Here is a 21,735-nt window from a genome sequence, read left to right as displayed (position 1 = left end):
AAGGGGTAATGGCTTTAAACTGAAAGAGGGTAGATTTAGGTTAGATGTAAGGAAGAAATTCTTCACTGTGAGGGTGGTGAGGCACTGGAAGAGGTTGCCCAGAGAAGTTGTGGACGCCCCCTCCCTGGAAGTGTTCAAGGCCAGGTTGGACGGGGCTTTGAGCAACCTGGTCTAGTGGAAGGTGTCCCTGCCCATGGCAGGGGGGTTGGAACTAGATGATCTTTAAGGTCCCTTCCAACCCAAACCATCCTATGATTCTATGAATCCATCAAGAGAAAAAAGCAGTTAGAATTGACAGCAAAGCTTACCAAAATATTCTTTGCTCACCTTAATTACAAAAATTCATATATCTGAACCCAAGTTATATGGATATTTGGGTTGATGATAAGAAATGACTGTCAATTATCACAGCACTGTATTTGTTTGAAAGAATAAATGTTTATTTATTGTTGTTTAAACTTCCGTGTTAATAGAAAATTCCATTGTGTCATTTATTTGCAGGTTTTTAATGCAAAAACAGCAGAGCTCTTGAGTCACCATCAAGTTGAGATACAGCAGAAATTCCCTAAAGAAGGGTATGAATTTTCTGCAGTTTTTTATTTGTTTGTATACATTTTGGTAGAGCTTATGTGTTTTTTATCTATGAATGATAAAAACTGAAGTTGATTAATAATTATGAAGAACATAGTACCTGCTATAAAAGACTGTGTGGTAGGAAAAATGGCATAAAAAACCCCACATTGGGTGTCGGGTATGTGCTCTGAGTTATGTAAACTAAAAATACTTAGTGTTTTACTCTGACCACTCATTAACATATTTAAAGTTTAAACTTTAAAGTTTAAAACTAAAGTTTAAACGAGACTTAAAGTCTCATTTAAAGTGGAAAAGCTTGTCATTTTTACAATTTAATCATAGTCTTCAGCTTAGTCCATAGAAATTAGTCTTCAGCTTAGTTTATAGAAATTGCTTAGTTTGTTCTCTGAGGTGTTTTTTTTGTTTGTTCTTAACTGACCTACCATGTGCTGCCGAAGTCCTCTGTATAGAATAAAACAGAACAACATTCTTTGTTTTCTGCAGATGGTTTTGTTGTGAAAATACACCTTACTGTTTAAAAAGGGTTTGAAATTCATTACACTTTTTATAGAGATGTAAAACATACTTTGTAGTTATGATTGTGTCAAAATGCTCAGCTGTTTTTTCAGACTAGAATTTCTTTTTTTCCCTAAATGTAACTTTTTGTCTTTTTATTAACTGGTGTTTACTGTTTGTTAAAGATGGGTGGAACAAGATCCAAAGGAAATATTAAAGTCTGTCCATGAATGTGTGGAAAGGACCTGTGAGAAACTGCAACAACTGAACATAGACATCACTAACATAAAAGGTATTCCTAGTACTTAAGGATAGCTGAGGGCTTTAACATACTCATGGTTGAGCAAGTCAGATTCTCTAGTTTTTAAGTCAATAAATAAACAAACATACTCATGGTTGAGCATGTCAGATTCTCTAGTTTTTAAGTCAATAAAAAGGTGGCAGCATGTACTGGCCTCAAGGAAAATGTTAAATTGGAATTGAGAGCAGTTTGTGGGAGGAATATGGCATCAAGGAAAATGTTAAATTGGAATTGAGAGCAGTTTGTTTGGGAGGAATAATGAGAAAATAAGTCCTTCGTGTATATTAGCAATGCAAAATCTACAAAGTAGACTTAACTTAATCTTGCAAAATCACAGAGACAGTGATGAATGAAGAAATTCCGAAATTTAAATTAGGACTTACTGGGAAAAGCTAGTTTCCCTATCAGTGTTGTTGCTGTCTCGGTTTGTGGCAAAAAAAAAAAGAGAGAATTAGAGCACATAGCTTAAGCAGCAAAAGTTGAATGATGAGTTTTTAGAAGTAATATTTCTAGATTATAAAATGAAAAAGTTGGAAGCTTTTTATTTCCCATTTACTTTCCTCTTCTCCTTACCTGTTCCTCCCTCCTCTCCACCTCTCCCTTCCCTCCCTCACCCCCTAAAAGGGGAAAACAAACCTTCTGAAAAGGATACTTCTTTCTATTTTGTCCTGAAGCCATTGGAGTCAGCAATCAGAGAGAAACAACAGTGGTTTGGGACAAGACAACTGGAGAACCTCTTTATAATGCTATTGGTAACTACTATACTTTCTGAATACGTAATATCATAAAATGAGTGTGTTGTAGAAAAATGCTTTCCTAGTTTCCTGTGCGGATCTCGTTGTGGCCTAGCCTACTAACTTCTTTGATTTTTTGATATCTGTGTCATAAGCTGTGTGTTTGCATACACCAGTGCAATTAAAAAAAGCCTATTCTGTTAAAATTATTACTTAATAAATCGCTTTATGGGCTTTTAACAAAAAACAATGTTCCTGAGGGATTTTATACTTCTCTGGCATTTAATGAAGCTCTGACTTATGCCCAATCACTTCCTTTTAAATGAAGGAGCTTATTAAATTTTCAGGATGCTTCTGGTTTAACTTTAAAGGAAAAACATGTTAAGTAAGTTTAATGAATACTGATTGATTTGGAGTTTTATTTTTAACTTACCTTGGCTTTTTAGATTATGTCAGCTGAGAAATGGTAACTGTTTACATTTGCTCTTTTAGGCCACGTTAAGTGCCAGATTTAGTTTAGCAGAGTATCACTGAAAAAACAGGACTTCTCTATATTCAAATATATGTTGTTTACAGCTTTATCTTAAGCCCAGCTGTACCTTGATAACTCTGACATAGCACTTTAGTTCAAAGTTTTCACAGAAATAGTAAATAATCAACCTGCTATTTGTTTTAACCTCCTAGTTTAATGACAGTCATCTGCTGTAAACAAAGTAGTATTAGTCGTTTGCTTATGCTCTGGTAGAGAAAAGTATATATCCTATTATGTGGAAAATCCTGTTTGATTTCTCAAATCGTTTGTTCTTTTAAATCAAATGAGTTTATCTAACCGTTTTTAATTTTTACAGCAGTGCATTAAAAATACAATGGCAATACAATATTCTTTCAACTACTTGAAAAGCTGAAAATAAAGACAGGAATTTACTGGCAAGAGCTCCAGTTTTGTAGAAGCAGCTTGTACATGTCACTTTTCATGTATTAAATCAGTTGATCAGTTAATTTTATTCGTGTTTTTAGTGTGGCTTGACCTGAGAACCCAGTCAACAGTTGAACGGCTTCTTAAAAGAATTCCAGGAAAAAACAAAGCCTTTTTTAAGGTAAGAGATATTCCAGAACATTTAAATAGTAGGTGAACTCTTATTGCTACAGTGTATAATGTTTTGGAGATGTGTGGTTAAAATTCCCCAAAACAAAGTAAGTCAATTGTAGCTTCTAATCCCTTCTTAGCTTGTTAAATAATAAAAAATGTGCATAATACTGTACTACAGATGTGAGACTGGAAAATGTTTATTTTCCTCAAAATAAGTGGTTAACACTCCTTACATACCTCACTAGAGAAGTTAAATGAGTAACTGTTAGTGAGACTTAATCATGTGCTACCTATCCAATGATAAGTAAACATCACGCACAAAAATTAAGAGCAAGTAGAAAAAAAACATTTGGAAAATAATTTATTGATGTGAAATATATTATCCTTTCTCATCTTATGCCTTAATGTTGAAATTAATTGCAACCAGTCTGAGAACTGGGAAGATATTTTATAAAGAGCAAATTCATTCTTTTTTTTTTATATGGGTATATATATATAACAATTTGGAAAAAAAATGCTTGCAAAAAGGTGTCATAATTGTTTGATTTATATTTTCCTTGATTGATTGGATAAATATTACATATTTTATACATTATGTATTTTCCTATAGCCAGGAAATGGATGTCAAAAAGCATATAAACTTATGACTTTTAGGTTCTAGTAGAGTACAAATTCCATCTTTCCTGTGCCATGCTGCTCATTTTTGTTGTCATTACTTGCTATCTGTGGAGATATCCTAGATAAGACAGGACTTCTGCAAACAACTATTTACATGTAAATGGTCTTTGAACTGCATTTAGATCAGCTTTGATCTTTGTCCATTAATGCACTGGTCATTCGGTTTTGATATTTTCAGACTCGTGTATTGTATGCTTAGCACTTATTTAAATAACAAGCTTGTGTCATTTCTCTGAGGTTTGTGTCTTTGTTTTTTCACTTACTGTCAACATTTTTATACATAATTACAGTATTCATGGAAAAGATACTTGCATGGTCTTTAAATGATTTTTTTTTTTTTTTTATTTTACAGTTTAGGACTGGTCTTCCACTTAGCACTTATTTTAGCGCTGTGAAACTTCGATGGCTTTTGGATAATGTGGAAGAGATTAGGCAAGCAGTTGATGATGGAAGAGCTATGTTTGGGACTATTGATTCATGGCTTATATGGGTATGTATTTTTGAGTTTATTATCACTCTTTTTAAAATGAATTTCCATATCATGCAAATTTCTGTGCAAAGTACAGTGACACATGATGCCCACTGATCACACAGTGATGTCAATACAAGCCACTAAAGAAATTCCATTAAAGTTCCTTACAAGCTTACAAGACGAGCTTTTACTTTTCCTGTATCACTATTTTTTTTTTTTTGTAGATGCTTATGTGTAGTTTACCATTTATATGTTGCTGTAAAATTTTGCTCATGCTTTTGGAAAAATCTTGGACTTTAGAAAGATGTATTTACAATATAAGAATCCAGGAGGTACTGCTGTACCCTTATTACCTCTCTCATGCCTTTTTTTCCACTATATCAGGTCTGCCTCTTTAGTTGTTGCAGAAATATCGGAGTTCCCAGTCCCAGGCTGAAAGCTTTGTGGATGTAGAAAATTTTTTTTGTAACTTGTTAAGGTAGAACTGTATCTTTTCATGGCGAATACTGTTGATATTTTTTTTTGTTCAGTGTTTGACAGGTGGAAAGAATGGAGGCGTTCACTGTACAGATGTAACCAATGCCAGTAGAACAATGTTGTTCAACATTCATTCCTTGGAATGGGATCCTGAGCTCTGCCAGTAAGCTCAGTTTTTCAGTAATACTGTTATTTAAATAGATTCTATAAGTGATGTGTGAAGAAACTCATTTAATAGTAAGAATCTCTTATCTAGACTAAGATCAGCAATTACTGTTGCATTTACTGTTAACATTAATAATTAAGATTCATTGTTCTCCAGATGTCCAAATTACAGCTGTCTGGATTAATTAAAAGTAGCAGAGCCTTGATTTTTTCTGTAGGTGGAAGACTGGTTCATGGAAACAATGACATTTAATAGTTTCTTTATTCCTTAATCAAATTTGTAAGGCAGTTACAATGATAGTGTCTCTATTTAAATTTATTAATAACAATATTATAAAGATATTGTTGGAAGAGGAATGACTTCCCACATGAAAGAGTTGGATATGTCTTCAAAAATATTCAAATATATGCTGTTTTACTCTGTAATTCAGTGTCATGTACTGTAACAAGTGGAAAAACACAGTGATGGATTAAACCCTAGAAATCAAAGTTCCTTTTATGATTTTTTTTTTTTACAGCTGAAACTTATTTAAGAAAATAAATGCAAAATCCTTTCTGATTTAGCACTAACCATATATATAAATTATTTTGTATTGTGTTCAGGTTCTTTGATATTCCTATGGAAATACTTCCAAAAGTACGAAGCTCCTCTGAGATTTATGGTCTGATGGTAAGTTTTCTTGTGTGTGTGTGTGAAGTTAATCTTGTTAAAATATAACTATATCAATATAAATTTGACTGAATTTCCATAGATTAAGACTAATGGCTTTTTCTAGACCAGTATTGTTTGATATATGATTAGTATGTCATTATCTACTGTTGTGTAATATTATATGAAGTTGAATATCTGTTGTTTTCTCTTTTAAGTGTCAGAGAGACAAAACAAAATGGTTTTTGATAAGGATAAATATTTTATTTTTTTTAATTACAATTGCTTATTGATTTAGAAACTACCCATCAGTAGATTATAAGAATGAGACTGCTGTTATTACAGCACAATATTTTTACTTCTTGTACAATTGAAAAGAAGAGATGAAAGTCACTATGGAAGTGTTCATGATCTAAGAAGACTGGATGAGATGTGTAATGTCTTATTTCCACATAACTGAAGGCAAGATTAGTCAGTTTCTGTGAACTGGAAAATCACAAGTGACACCTTAGATTGCCTACTTTTTGAAAAATATACTCCTCTTGCCGTGTATATTTACATAGCACTCAGTATAAAAAATACTTTGGAATATTGTGATGTCTTTTTAATCACACTGCTTCCAGTGCAGCTGTGAATATTACTTAGGAATAAATCATAAATTGTTATCATGGGGCTGAGGTTTCAAGTTTACTTTGATGCAGCACCAACTCTTCTGATCTTCAGTGGCATCTAATTTATTCTTAAAAGCTTCAGAATTGGATAAACTGGATGTTGTGACTTTGCATTCTTTTTCCTGGTAGTTTGCCCTATTGTTTACTAGGAACATACAGGCATTGTGTAATTAAGACAAGTTATGAGACTTTGATTTAAAATATAACTCTAACTTGCCTGACATGTAAGTATTTTTGCTAATCTGTTAATGGAGATGCCACTAGAAGTCATTGCTGACTTTTATTAATGTGAACGTCAGATGAGAGTGAGTTGTATTAAGCTGAGTGAGTGAGGTAAATGGAAAAAGATGCTACCTGGCAACTGAAACAGAATTGCTGGTCACTTTAAATGTGAACTTGTTTCTCTTCCCCTTTCCTTCAATTTTTTTCTTTTTCTTCCTTTTGCTGACTGTAGAAAATCTGTCCTAGCCTGGTGAGTAGAGGCTTCCATTAGGCTGACCACCTATATCTTTCCCATTCTCTTCGGATGCTGTGCATTTCCATTGGTTTAAGGATTAGTAAAAGCACACTTTCTAGACCAGTAAATTTGGTGGATATTTCCAAATCTGAGATATTCCAATTAGAGTTCATGCCAAAGTTGTTTCTAAAATGTAATCTTGATGTATGCATTTGCCTTAATTTGCAGGCTGTTGAATATTTCTTTTTATAGCGAAGTAAAAAATACAGCTACTGGCTAATAAATGTTAGCTGTCTCATTTTATAAATGAGAAAAGCGGGCCATTCTGTCTACAAATATTCATTCTGTTATAGTGAAACATCAGATTCATGCAGGGGTTTTTAGTGCATTTATAAACTCAATTACCTTAAATCCATTTAATTGAAATGAGAATTAAAGAAAAAAGATTCAGATTGGAAATGCACTTGCATGGCTTCACTGAAAATGCGTTTTCACAATTGCACAAAGAAACAATTTAAAGAAAGAAGTAAAAATTGTCAGGATATAAACTTCTTATGTTACCTATTGCAAGAATGCAACTGAAAAACTATGTGATAGTGTTTGGAAGAAATTCTATATGAGACTTAAAATGCTGTATCTTAAAATGAGGCATCTGCCTTTGCTTAGTGTGTCATCACAATCACTTTTTTCTCCTGTCACTTTACCATTTATGCATCTTTGCATTTTAGATTTGACTGTGACTGCACAGGTTACACTGAACCTAATTTTCTGTACGCTATGATTTCAACAAAATTATGTTAAGAAATGTTGAGGTGACATAAAATATACCTGTAAATTTCCTGCTCTCTATTTTTTAGTGTTTTAGGCATGAGCTGCATTAAGCTGAAGTCCAATGTACACCTGAACTGAACCGTGTTGCTTACGTGACCCTTCTTTGTTTTCCTTTGAGCATTACAAGTTTAGCTTCTTTTTCATTGCCTTAAATTGTAGTCATGGAAAGCTAATTTGGAGCTTTTCTTTCTCTTTTTGCAAATCAGAAATCTGGAGCTTTGACAGGTGTACCAATTTCTGGGGTAAGTCCTACTTCAACTCAGATTCTGGCATGAGAACCTGATACTGCATTAACTATCTTCACTGGAAAAAGCTTTAAGATGGGTGAATCCAGCTACAAATGAAGTTGATGGGTTTTTACTTCATGTTAAACATGGAGTAAACTTTTGAAGTTGAATTATTAGTTGACTGGGTTCTTCATTATTAAGTTAAGGTCTGGCTGTGGAAATACAGCTGACAGCTTTAATGCATATGGGTAGTGCTGTTGGAAACTTAGGATCTCTGAGTAAATGAGTAACATTACAAAATGGAAGCCACCTCTGCTTTATATATAAAAGGAGTTCAGTATATACATAATGCAGAAATGTTGGGCAGATTCTCAGCTTTTTCCAATACAACATACATATAGATAGTAAATTTTTATTTTGGTTTCTTTAAATTGTTCACCATAAATAGCACACACATTTCATTTGTAGTTCTTGTGAAGGAAAGAGTAGTAAAAAGCACAGGTTGTCTCTATAGATTTTTTCCTCACTTTCAATTAACTGTGTGCTCCTAATAGATTAGAGTTACAGTTAAATATATCTGTTCATGTTCCTTTTTCATGCATGTGATTCATGTGCAGACATTTGCTTAAAAAAAAAAAAAAATCTCTTTTCAGTGCTTGGGTGACCAGTCTGCTGCTCTTGTTGGGCAAATGTGTTTTCAAGATGGGCAGGCAAAAAATACGTAAGTTATTATGAAAGTTGTAAGATAAACAGTATGTCACTGTTCTGTTTTGAATTTAGTACTATGTTCTCTTTTGAGCTGACTGCCAAATGCTTTTGTAGTTATCGCATAACTACAGCTCTACCTTTTGACTGTGTTGACCTACAAAGTAAACAGTGTCCTAACTTTTATATAAAATAGTGAAGATATTAAAAGTTAAATGGTTTGTGAGTTATATTTTGGAACAAGTCACTGTGAGGAAATATGTCTGTGTGACAGGAGGTTTTTCATTTTAAAATTCTCCAAAACACAGATTAAAACAGTTGTAGTATCATTTAAATCATGACCTAAAGTTAAACGAATACAGGCCGTGTGGGTCAGATTGCATAGACTTGAATAGCAAAAAAACCACAGCGTTGCTGGATGGAAAAGGTTCATTTCAGCTGCAGTGCTTAGTGTTGCTTCTGTGTCTAGCTCAGTGTGGAGAATTTTACAATTTTTTTTTTCTATTTATCAGCCTCTTAATGTCCCTTGTTTAAAATAGCTGATCAGTTAAATCAGGCAACTGGTGTAATCAAACATTCATTTCAGGAAAAGCTCTCTGCTTAAATGACTTACTGTTCCATTTACAACCATGTGCTTAACTGAGCATGTAGGTACATACACAGTATTGCACTTTCACAGATTTAATTACACATTAATCTATACTTGTTGCTAATTAAACTTCACTTTATCTTTTATATTTATACACAAATTTAATGGTTACTGGCTTTGTATTTTAGTAAACAAATGTGGTTCTAAGTAATATTGTCACAAGGTATTTTGATAAGAAATACTTTTATAACACGAGACCTTTTGAAAAAAATCCAGCTAAACCAAAAGGTAAAAGATTTTTTTTTTAACTTATTTGTGTTACTGCATTAGCCTTTTTCTCTTCAAATATAACTGAAGACTTTCTCAGTACTATTTTAAGCTATTAATTTTCAGGGTATTAAAAAGGTAGGGAACTCATAATTTCTTAGAATAAGTTAGAGTGCATTATTAATATTTTGTACTCCTTTTGTTAAACTCTGTCCTTATATGTGTGTGTATGCACACATACATGTGATGTGATCTTCAAATGAGAAACATGCCATTTTCAGAAATTCTTGAACATAATATGTTTAAAGAAAACCCTCTCCTTTTTGACAGTAACAGTTTCTTAAATCTTCCCCTTTAAAAGCTTGAATTTAATATTGTGAAATACTTATTTTATAAAGTAGCTTTCATAATCAGCTTAAATTGAAGTAGGTAAACACTGCCATCAAAGAGGAATTCACACTTAGTTTTCAGCCACATCTGCTCCTTGATCAAGTATTATACAAGAAATAGCCAGAGGACTAGATTTTTCAGCTGCAGGCTGCATTTAAATCAACTTTTTGAGGATGGTTTTGTCATCAGTTAATAGTAACATAACCTTCAAGGGGCAAAAAGTAGTGTCTTGGTTCTCCACAGGGGAGTCGGATTCATGAATTGTAGTAACGGGTTATCCTTTAAACATCCTGGTTTTAACTTTCCTTTGCTTTCATGCTAGGTATGGAACAGGATGTTTCTTGCTGTGCAATACAGGTCAGAAGGTCAGTTGCATTTTTTAGTTGTTCACTTTTTTTTTTACAATCTTTATTTAAGTTCTTGAGTACAACTATATATTAGCCTTTCTTAAACTTATTAGCAACAATTACATTGCTAAAGATAAGGAAAAGTGCATACTGAAATCTGAAAGAGTAGAAAGTAATAATTTGTTCAAGGTGTTTCACTAAGACTCCATTTCCTAGCTCCTTAAGTTTCCAAAAAGAACTTTTCATAGCAAGTTTCTTGCTCTTTCCTTGTGTATGTTTCTTAACCTCACCCAGAAGTGCTGAGTGTTGTGTTACTTAACCACATGCTTTTCTCCTTGTCTTGGCTATTTTATTTTTTCCCTTCATTTTCTCCCATTGTTTCTTTGCGTTTGTAGCTGAATAAATAATGCAAAGCTTTGGCTTCCTTCTCATTCACATCTCCTTCTAAAGACCCCCATTTGTTTGTTATAAGGCGGCTGGAAAGATCTGAGGCAGCTTGTGGAAAAGAGAATTAACATCAGCGATCTGAGGGTTCTATCTTAGGTGTTTGTTTAGAGTGACTGATAATTTACTTTGTTTAAACTTTCCATATTTTTTTTTTCCAGTGAAGGTTTTATCTCTTGTTTATTATCATTTGAATATATTTATTTAAATATTTTCTGCCTCTGTTCATGCTTTACCTTTTTTTTCCCCTTTCCCCATTTAGTCTGTGTTTTCTGAGCATGGTCTTCTAACCACAATAGCTTACAAACTGGGCAGAGACAAACCTGTTTGTTATGCACTAGAGGTAAGTACAGTAATCTCTTCCTTCTTGTAGTGATACGTGTTCTTGTTTACTTCTGTTTTCTAGTATCCTTATGTTATCTTTAGTTGCATGGAAGTCAAAATAGCTTTGTGTTACAGCTTGTGTGCTTCAAGGCTTATGTGTGGTTTTGGTTATCCCTATCTCCAATCTATATCATGTAATCTAATGAAAATATTTAAACATTGCATCATTTACATTTTCACGGCATGATAGCTAAAACATTTTTTCTGTTACACAGTCTTTCAAATCTTTAATAAATGTTATAAATAAATTTTAAAAAAATTTTATACTAAAATTGCATTTAAAAAATGTACTAATGTTTCAGTTATCCTCACAATAAAAGGTGTGACTAAATGTCTTTGGTTTTTATTTCATTCTAATGGATTTTACTTCTAACTTTAAAAAATCTGAATCAAACTTCTGGGACAAGAATCCTCTGACAATTGAGCTTTTTTTACCTACTAAGACTTAGGTGCCTACTTCCAGAATTTAGTTCCTCAGTTCTCCACACAACTCTGAGGACATCTAAATTCTGTAGAAAATTGGATTTTTACTATAACTTCAGGGTTCATTGTTCTAAAGCTCTGCTTCTGAAGCACAGATCAGCTGAGCACCTATTCGGCACCAAAGTTTCGTCAGGTTCAATAGAATGATTATTGTTCCATCTGTGTTGTTTAGTGGGCTTTATCTAATAGTTATTCTCAAAACACGCATACTGAATTCTCTGCTGCCATTGAGCTTTTGTAGAGAGCCTGTGTTTTCCATGTGAAACAGACAAAGACCACACACAGGATTTTCTTTGCTGGGAGAATAGTTTGTGGCTTACAGTGCTTTACTAGGATGTGGGAGGCTGTGTTCATTTCCTTTTCCTTCCCTAGGGAAAGTTGATCTTGCATTTGCCATGTTCTGGCAAACTTTGGGGTTTTCATTTTGTGCAGGTGTGTGAGATGTTTGTTTTATTTTTAACCCATGTTCTTAAAGCAAAAACTGGAACTGTCGTGAGAGTGATTTGTATTTCTGCATGCTGAAACACGTGCTTGTATACTTTGCTTTTTCCTCATCTCCAAGTCTTTAATGATATTGTCTGAAGAAATGGCATCAACAGAAGATATTAAGTGTTCTTTCTCCTGTATCTATGCTAGAATCATCTAGCTGGTTGAGACACTTTCCAGAGAGGCAAGAAATGTGGATTCAGCCTTTTCTTTTGATCAAACCCATATCTTGTAACTGTAATAGCTGACTGGTTAGAAAACACCCTGCCCCTTCTATCAATGGCTTTGAATGAAAATATAATGCTGCTCCTGTTTTACTTGAAGCTTAGTCTAGTAGACTTGAGAGCGTCTCGTAGAGAAGTCCATTTGGACTTTGGAGTGAGATGGGAGCCATGCCATTCATCTATGATACGATGGAGCCATTCAGGTCCATTTGCTGAGGCAACGGAGGAATTTTGCTGGCAAATGCAAGTGCCTAAATTTTCTGTCTCTCTGGGCATTTGTATTTAGACTCTAGACATAATCAGTCTTGTTTTTTTTAAATCAAAGCATAAAAATCTTAATTAGTCAGAAAAAGAAGGCTGAGGCTACTGGACCTCATGACTAAATTAGAGAGACAAGATGACTGCTTAGGAAATGTCATGGTAACTCCCCTCCGTGGAAAATATCACACAATATGCACCTTTTCTACGTGGAGCCTGCATAACAAGCTGCCATTTTTACAAGGCAGTCTCCAGCTGCCAAGAAACTTGTGGTTTGTTTGTGAGCCTTCTTGGGAGTGCTGTAAGCTGTGACTGTCAGCCTGCAATTGGAGGCCGCAGCCGCCCCTCTTCTCCAGTCTTGTAAAAAGGAACACGAAGCTGTCATTTGTTGTCTCCTAATGTTGTAGTGATTTTGTTTCCTTCAGGGATCTGTTGCAATAGCTGGTGCTGTTGTTCGTTGGCTGAGGGACAATCTAGGTATTGTTAAGACTTCGCAGGAAGTTGGTGAGTATTCACAATTTGGAGCTGTTCAGTTTTTTAAGTTTTCTTTTCCAATGTCTTGATGTCTCTAATGTTGAATGAAAGCTCAAAATATTCAAGAAAAGAAAAGCTGGAAGATGCATATATTTTTCTGTGTTTGAACAATTTGTTCTGCATCCATGAAATCACTGTTCATTGATACATGTATTTCATACAGCATATCAATACGGTCTTTGAAACCCTTTGTCAGCTTTGTTCTATTGCAATCTGTACCTTTTAGTAGATTCCCTAGCAAGCAGATATTCAGGAAGATACTATACTTAGTGTATTTCCTCGTTTCATACAATATCGAATTTTCCAGAGCCAAGAGTATTTAAGTCTCTATTACAGAACCTAGAGCATATTTGATCCTAAGCCTACATATTCATTCCTGTCATAAACGTGAGAACCTCAGGCCCTACACATGCAACAATTTATGTAGAAGGCTTCATATCCATTGAGTTAGGGACCTCAGTTTGCAAAGCTGCTTCTTAAAGGAATTGTGGAGGATGGTAATCTGTTTTGGCTAAGAATACAGTAATCCTTTAGCATTTGGGTAGCTGATGTTCTGCTTGAGCTAAACTGAAACAAGCTGGTGTGTGACATTATAGAAACTAGGAATATATCAAACTTTGAAAAAGGAGAAAATGTTGGAATCATGCAAGTGTAACAGTTTGAAAGTGACTGTTTTAATGAGATTTAGGATTAAAAAGCAATTCATTACATATTTTTAATAATTTGATGTCGTATTCAAAGGTGTAAAATTTAGAATTCAAATTTTATGTAAAACTTCAAAGACTAAGTAAAAACTTAAAAAGTCAGTCTGTTTTTCTGTAAGAAAGCTTCGCAGATCATACAGAAGAATATAAACTACTATCACATGAATTAGTGATGTTGAAACACTACAGTACCTGTTGACTTCACAAGTTTGATTAGACCTTTGGAAGGTTTGAGTTTCAAGAACTTTAATCGTGTCAGTGTTGTTAAAGGCACGTGAGACTTCATCATCTCCTCCTGTTTCCCTGAACATGTACTTCCTTCTTCCTTCTGCCTTCACTGCTTTTTTAAGTGGAGTCTGTATGAAAGTACCATTTTAAAAAGATTTTTTTAATAAGTTTTCCTACCTTTTTTCTCTATTGCTATGCTTCTATGATCAATGCAAAGAGAAGAAATTTACAAAAGCAGAAAAAAAATACTTTCCTTTCTTCTTATAGGAAGGAGCTGCACATTAGGATTACTTCCTTGGCAGTTCTAGATGTTTTAATACAATTTTTAAAATTACAAATATTTTAATATTGGGGAGTTCAGATATCCAAAGTTATTACTCAGCTATTAAGAAACTTCAGATTTCCTTGTAGCTGGCCTTGTGATTATATACGTAAGCTGAGAATTTAGAACTCTAAATCCATTTGAAATTAATGGGAATTTAGTTCTTAACTCCCTTTGGTCTTGATCCAGTTTCACTTGTTTGCCTTGACTTAAATGCAAGTAAAGTGTGACCTTTTGGACTGCTTTGAAGGTTGCATGCTTTACCCACAGGATACCCTTTGAAAACGTCACAGAATCTAGGTCAGAATATTGAGTACGATTTTGGTTTTCGGTTTTGATTTTTCACTTTACATTTTACATTTCCCACAACACCCTATGCCCCATCTTCCATTCATATTGTTGGAAATGGACAACTAGTTAATGAGGAGCAGAGTGCCAGAGTTAGTTGTATTTTCTAACTGTATGTGGCTTGATTATTTTTGTAGCTACCTAACATATTCTGAATATTTTCCCTATTTAAATAGTAACACCTTTAAGTGTCATATTGAAGTGTTGATACAGTTGTGAAAAGCTAAGTGAAGACTGTTTGTGTGTGTGCATTAGAAAAACTGGCTGCAGAAGTGGGGACTTCTTATGGCTGCTACTTTGTGCCAGCATTTTCAGGACTGTATGCACCATACTGGGAACCCAGTGCAAGGGGGTAAGGATCTGACTAAATACTGTATTTGCAGGGAGCTTTAATGATTTTACAAATACTATCACTAGTCCTTCCAGGTATGTGAAATTGTACTTTTTGTTCCTTTGATGTGTCTGGATACATCATTCTCTGTGGTATCTTCTGGCAATTACTGTATTTCGCTTTTGTATTTAATCTGTTCGAAACAGCAGCTGCTACTTGGAGAAAAAGAAGGATTAACTGGCTCAGCTGCTCACCCTCCTCTCCCTCCCCCCTCCAAAAAAAAGGAGGCAAGGAGCAGGGAAAACATTTGGGCTGGGTTGTGCATTTCAGAGGACAAGTACAAGATAATTCTATCATCTTGCTACTAATGGAGCCAGCTTTTTTCCTTCACGCATTTCTGGTTCTGGAAGGATTTTCATCTCACTAAAGAGAAAGAGGAGGTCTGCATACCTGTGAGCTGTCAGGCAACAAAAGCAGAAAGTGAAGAATTTAGTGCCGATTAGTTTTTCTGAGCTCAGTTTCCCATGGCTGCTGCATTCACTATCTCAAATGATACGGGCTACTTAATTCCTCCCCACTTCTCCTCCCCTTATGTCCAGCTTGCTTTCCAGTCTATTGAACACTCTTTTCTCATCTCCGTCCAGTCCCTTTCCTGGTTGTTAAGACTTAACTAGCTGGTACTAGTTAGAACTACTAGTTCAAACAATAACATTCTATTTGTCTTTTCTGTTATTGTGAGCTTGCCTACTGTTGCTGGAATCACAACGTGCCATGGGAGTCACAGAAGCATAACAAATTTAAATACAGAATAACTTTAATAAAGTAAAAAAAGAAATCTTAAAGAATATCTAGTTCCCAAGGTTTTGAGTAGTTGCATCTTTACAATTTAAATGCTTTTTTACATAAGGAAGAAAAAAATCTTTGAGTTAGATGTTTTTACAGTTTTTCAGATCACAGTGCTTAACTTTTTAACTGTTGAAAGCTGATCTTTGGAATGGCAACAATTAAAAATGTCCTTTAATATCTTTGAACTTGCATGTATCCAGCACCAAATATAGCAGCATTTCTGTGTAGTACACTACTATTCCTCAGATGTTGAAATAGAGTAAAAGGATGATTACTTGCTCTGCAGTTCAGAATACATTGACAGAATTCAGCTTATTCATGGTTAGATGTAGCATAATTTCCATATCCAAAAATCTCTTTGAAGGTGCAGAAGCAACTAATGATCAGAATAGATCTGAAAACAATTTTAAGCATTTAGAGCACAGCACTGACCCAGCTGTGCTTTTCCTTAAGAACTGAAGGCACTGGAGAATTTATTAGGATTTTAGAGGCAGCTGATATTATTTTTTAAAGAAAAATCAGCCTTGATCATACATTTCCTTTTCTTAAAGGAAGACTAGAATTTGTGGGCGTGTGTGGGTGTTTGTGTGTGTGTGGGTGAATATGCACCCATTTGCATGCAGATTGGCAATAAAATTTTAATTTATGGCAATTGTATTGATTGGACACTGAAAGCATGTTTGTCAGGACAACAGGGATGAGAGAGTTTAGATTAATGAGAAACAAACTTTTTAATATTAAAAAGCAGTCCTCGTACAATGGAACTGAATGAGCTTTGAATTAGAAGGCCTATGTCTGAAGTAACGGTGTGTGTCTGTTAAAGAAGTATAACTGTCTGGTGTTTTTTTTCTTTCTCTTCAACAGTATTATCTGTGGCCTTACTCAGTTTACAAATAAAAAACACATCGCCTTTGCTGCATTAGAAGCGGTCTGCTTTCAAACACGAGAGGTAAAGGCAAATTGGGTCCTAACTTCATTGTAAATTAGTATGATAACAGGGACTGTAGCTCTTCAGGAAGAGGGAGGATTGAAAAGATTTAATGAAGATTAATCATACGCTTTATATTGTACTTGGATGCTATTCTTCTCTTTACATGGTGCTAATGTTGAAAAATTGTACCTGTGGACTTAGCTACAATGATCTGGTTGGGTGGTACATTATTTTGGGGTGGCAATCCTGCTTTTTATCAGCACTTAAAATAAGGTGAATGTATTTTGTGGGTATTTTGAGAGGCAGAACACAGGAACATTAAAATGACAAGGCCAGTGCCATAACTAAAAAGTTGCATTAGTTCTACAACATAGGAGACTACATTTTATATTGTCTGCTGTGACGAAGATGGAGATGGCTTATGTGGCTTTCGGTACACAAGAACAAAAATGAGTTAAAGCAAGACAGCAGCAAACATACCAAAGGAAATCTGGATTCACTTCCGGCCCGTTACATCTTGTATTGCCTTAGCTGGCAATCTGCAACAGCAAACCTAAATTCTCACAGAAGAAACGAATCCTCCAACCAAATCAAAGGGGTTGATATCAGTATGTTCTGAGCATTAGAATCTTTATATCACCATCTACTATCAATTTACACTCCCTGTGTTCCATACAAATACAAGAGAAAATGCAATTCCTAGACCCCAAAGGGTAACAGTCAAACCTTAATTTGATTGCATGTTTTTAAACTGCTGTTATTTAAATATACTGAGTTTTAAAATAACACCCAGCTAAAACTGTGTGAGAGGAGCAAAACAGCTTGCTGTTTCTGTAGTGACATAGAATAGAGTAAGAAGAACTCGTGGAAAAAGACAGCCAGAAATTCCACCTCGACGTCTGCTTTTGAAGCTATGCTAACAGCCTCTGAGTCCTCAGAAAGTTGTGAAGGAGCTTGGAAGTAGCATATATCTCTAATTCTAGTACTAGAAGTCAGGGTAAAGTTATAGGGAACTGAACTGATAGTCTGGTTTGTTGTCTGCTCCCCTCTTTCCTTGTCCCTCCTCCCATCCATTCCCTCTCATGTGACAGCTCAATGAACTTTCCAGCTGAAAATTATCCCTCTTCTTGCTGGGCTATTTTTCTGCTGGATTAATGACCTCAGCTGCCTCTCAGAGGAGTATAGCAAATCTCAGAACAAGAGACAGGGCATGTGGCTGGGAGCAGGAGGGAGGGGAATAAAGCTCTCGGGCTGAGTGAGGGTGAAGTTAACTGTTTGAAGAGATCTAATACTTCCTCATACTTTAGCCAATGTGCTTTTATCAGAACGATGGGAGTGCCTGATTAGGTCTCTGGACACACTTAAATTAACAGATTAAGTCTTAGTGACACAGATAAAATATATGTACATTTTTCAAAGATACGTTGTTATTTCTGTCTTGTCAGAAATAAAGTTCTTTTCCATTTTAACTGAATTAAAACAAGTCTTTTGAATCCTTCAGGAAAACCCTCAAATTTCACGTTCATTGGAGTTTTTGCTTGTTTTATTGTGCCATCCAATCCTTCTAAGTCTCTGCTCCTTGTTATCCAAAAAGCTCCTTCCTTGTGCAGACAGATGACACTTGTTACCTTTTTTTCTTCCAGAAGGCATTATGGAAAAAAAAAATAATTTTTCAGTTCTAAGAGCTATACAATGCTGTCATTAGACAAAACTTACATACATGGATACCTTGCTCTTCATCCAACATCAGTACAATAGAGGTAGCAGCAGCATGATCATGACTTGTTTTGTTCCTTCATCCCTTCCTGATTTCTAGCATTCTTTTCATTTTTTTCACCTCTACTGAGTGCATAGTATCATCCAACATGCTCTTGCACAGTGGTAAACAAATCCAGAGCCTCCAATGGTATGTGTATGTAAAGCTGAGATTATGAGGCACTGCTGAATTTCTGAATGGTAAAAAAGGCAGGTGGAATCAGCACAGACAAATGTAAAATGATACATGCGAAGGAAATAAGTGGCGGGGAGCCATACTAGCTTAGTACTGCCAGCAAACTTTGCTGCTGTGCTATGAATCCTCTTTTCCAGCTTATTTCTAATGTATTGAACAGTGCAGGCCCATGGACAGACGCTGCCACCATGAAAACTGGCCTTCTACTCTTACCTTCTAATTTTTAACCATTATTTATCCTGTGGCAGTTCTTTTAGTTCGTTTAAAGATTTTCTGGTAAGGGACCTTGCTGACTTACTTTCTGGGAACGGGTAGAATCTACTGGACAACACATCTCTATATAGTTTTTACTACCTTACGAACTTACAATTTTTTTGTTCCTTTTTTAAAAAACATGTTGACTTTCCCAGTAAGGATTGTATAACTGGGTACTTCGCGAACTACAGAACAGCACAGAATGCATTGTAGTTTTGGTCTTTTTTGTGGTCTATGTTGCTTTGTCATTTAAAGCTGAGAAAAGCACACGTCTTTTTTATTCAAATAAATTGAAAAATTACAAAGAGAAAATCATTCTGCACTAGTTAATGCCTAACTTTGTCAACAAAAATTATGCACTAACCTTAAAAAATGTAAATGAGACATTTAATTGACTGCTTTTACAAAATCCTAGAAAATCCACTATTCTGCATTTAATAGGTGCTTGTAGGATAATGCCATGGTGTTAGCAGTAGCTAAGGTTTGAGGCAAATCTTACATTTTTAGGAAACCCTCTAAAAAGCATATTGATAGGTATCAGTGAATTAAATACTCCACTCTTAGTTCATTATCCCTTGCAAACACTTTAACACTTTTCATTTATTTTCAGCTATCCACTGTGCCCAAAAGAAGGAAACATAATTTTACAAAAAAATACACTGTTTATTTTTGCAGTCTATCTCATGTAATGTAAAATTCTCAATTTTCAACAACTAATTGAAAATATTTCAAGAGGCTGCTCTTTCAAAACAGTTCAACGTTCAGCAGTTCCTATTGAAGTGTCTTCCAGATTGCCGATTCAAACGTTCTAATTTTTCAATTCTTTAATGCATCAAATTAGAGAAAGTATCTGGACAAACTGTAATCAGCTGAAGGACTCCATTTAGTATTACTTTTTCCTTTGTTAGCTTTGATAAACGTAGTTGTCATCAGCTTTTCTTCAAGATTCTTCTCAGACCATATAAGCAACACATAGGCTAGATATAGAGCATCAGAGGAGAAACATCTCCTACACTAGGATTTCTGTAATAAATAGAATGCATTTGGTGTATATTAAACAAGACTGTATTGTCACTACCTCTGTTTTGCCCTTTTGATATATAGGGGAGGGGAATTATCTACTTAACGCTTTTCAGCAAATGCTGAAGTATCAGTATTTTACACTCAGACGGTATCATGGATTTGTCTGCAATTAAATCATAACATACGTTACTCTTACTTAAGATTTTAGATGCCATAAACAAGGACTGTGGAATACCACTAAATCAGTTACAAGTAGATGGAGGAATGACCAATAACAAAGTCCTCATGCAACTCCAGTCAGACATTCTCTGTATTCCAGTAGGTAAGATGAAATTACAACTCCTATTTTCTTTTTAAAGCTGAAAACATCATTGGTTTGTAATGGCTAATGAGGGCAAACTGGCTGACTTGCTTTGTTGTTGTTGCTGGTCTTTTGCTACCGCTTGAGAACGTTGGGGTTTTTTTCAGAAAAAGTTTTTAGATCTTGCATCCAGTTTTGAGATTCACTTTCACAGAGAATCACTGACTTATTTTTTTGTGTTGAAATATTACAGCACTACGATAGTATAACTTTAAAGTTGTCGTATCAATTTCTAAACATCTAACAATTTTAAAATCAGTGAAATTAACACTCTCCTGCAACATGTTGGTCCCAAGAATCTTGCTCAGAGACAAATCATAACTTTGCACCTCCACTTCTCGTGTTTTGCTCTTGCATTTCAGCAAATAGCAAATCCCTTTTTCCTGTTCCCTTTGCCTGCACAAACCTTTGATTTCGTTTACAATGTAAAAGAAGACCCACAAAACACATTTTCCATTCTATTTCCTCCCACAGCAGCAACAAAGAAGTGAATAGAGGTTACAACAAAAGTGGGAATCTTGCAAACAGTTTTCTTGGCATGCATAATACGAAATACAAACCCAAATGGGGTTGTTCCTCTCTGAGACAAATGGAAGTTTGCAATACCATTATTCTGATTCAACAGCAATGCAGCCATTTTAGAAATGATCATGTAACACTTCTTTCACAGAAGCCCTCTAGAATAATAAAAAGGGTTTTTTAGCTTTTGAAGGATGTGTTTCAATACACGAAAGCTCTTTAAAGACCTCACTTGAAACCTGGAGCATTTCAGCATCAGTGAAGAAGATCTTTCTGAAGACGTGTTTTAACACCTGTAGCAGATCCAAAGTTGCCGAGTATTGTAAGCTATACATTAGCATTCTTAAGGATGCAGTGTGTCACTGAGTAACATCAGGATATTATATATCTTCATGTACATTGAAGACTGATAATTTGCTGCATAAATGTAATAATCTTGCCTAATATGCAGCTTCTAGAAAATCGTTTAGAGAAACATTGTGTTGTCTCATGCATAAATGTGAGACATCTCAGTGGAAAGTTTTTTAACTCTAGAGATATTATAGCTTGCCTTTAATAATACATAATACACAAGGCTCATACTATCAGTGCAGATGCATAGTTCGCAGATGAAAGGATATGATCAATAAAATCGGATTTTAAAGGATCCTCTGCCTGAAGCATTGCCTCATGAAAATGGGCAATTGCATGATTCAGTCTTGAAGGAAGTAGTGATCTGAGATATTTCAAAGACTTGGATGACTCATAGGTGAAGTTAGCCTCATAACCATGTGAATGGCAATAAAATGAGGTTTGCAGTTGGTAAACTTAAAGGAAGCATATAGCAGTTGTAAAAAATATATATCATTCTAGATATATATGTAAATCCTTAGTTCTGATATCATCAAGCTGACTTTCATTAAAAATCATAGAATCATAGAATCATTAAGGTTGGAAAAGACCTCTAAGATCATCGAGTCCAACC

General features: G+C 34.9%; 1 protein-coding gene across 1 annotated transcript in view; it reads left to right on the top strand.

Moving 5' to 3' along the window:
* GK (glycerol kinase) overlaps positions 1-21,735 on the top strand; it is a 30,633-nt gene that overhangs the window by 623 nt on the left and 8,275 nt on the right. Inside the window, exons 2-16 of the mRNA XM_009283123.1 lie at positions 502-575; positions 1,275-1,381; positions 2,065-2,142; positions 3,142-3,221; positions 4,245-4,382; positions 4,895-5,004; positions 5,610-5,676; positions 7,821-7,856; positions 8,495-8,562; positions 10,115-10,157; positions 10,846-10,926; positions 12,844-12,922; positions 14,810-14,906; positions 16,596-16,680; positions 20,093-20,213. Coding sequence (XP_009281398.1) covers positions 502-575; positions 1,275-1,381; positions 2,065-2,142; positions 3,142-3,221; positions 4,245-4,382; positions 4,895-5,004; positions 5,610-5,676; positions 7,821-7,856; positions 8,495-8,562; positions 10,115-10,157; positions 10,846-10,926; positions 12,844-12,922; positions 14,810-14,906; positions 16,596-16,680; positions 20,093-20,213 — 1,264 coding nt within the window. The remainder of the gene's footprint in view (positions 1-501; positions 576-1,274; positions 1,382-2,064; positions 2,143-3,141; positions 3,222-4,244; positions 4,383-4,894; positions 5,005-5,609; positions 5,677-7,820; positions 7,857-8,494; positions 8,563-10,114; positions 10,158-10,845; positions 10,927-12,843; positions 12,923-14,809; positions 14,907-16,595; positions 16,681-20,092; positions 20,214-21,735) is intronic.

Source organism: Aptenodytes forsteri, unplaced genomic scaffold (genome assembly GCF_000699145.1).
Source record: "Aptenodytes forsteri isolate BGI_AS27 unplaced genomic scaffold, ASM69914v1 Scaffold2, whole genome shotgun sequence".
Classification (NCBI taxonomy): Eukaryota; Metazoa; Chordata; class Aves; order Sphenisciformes; family Spheniscidae; genus Aptenodytes; species Aptenodytes forsteri.
This window is presented reverse-complemented; position numbering and strand designations above follow the sequence as displayed.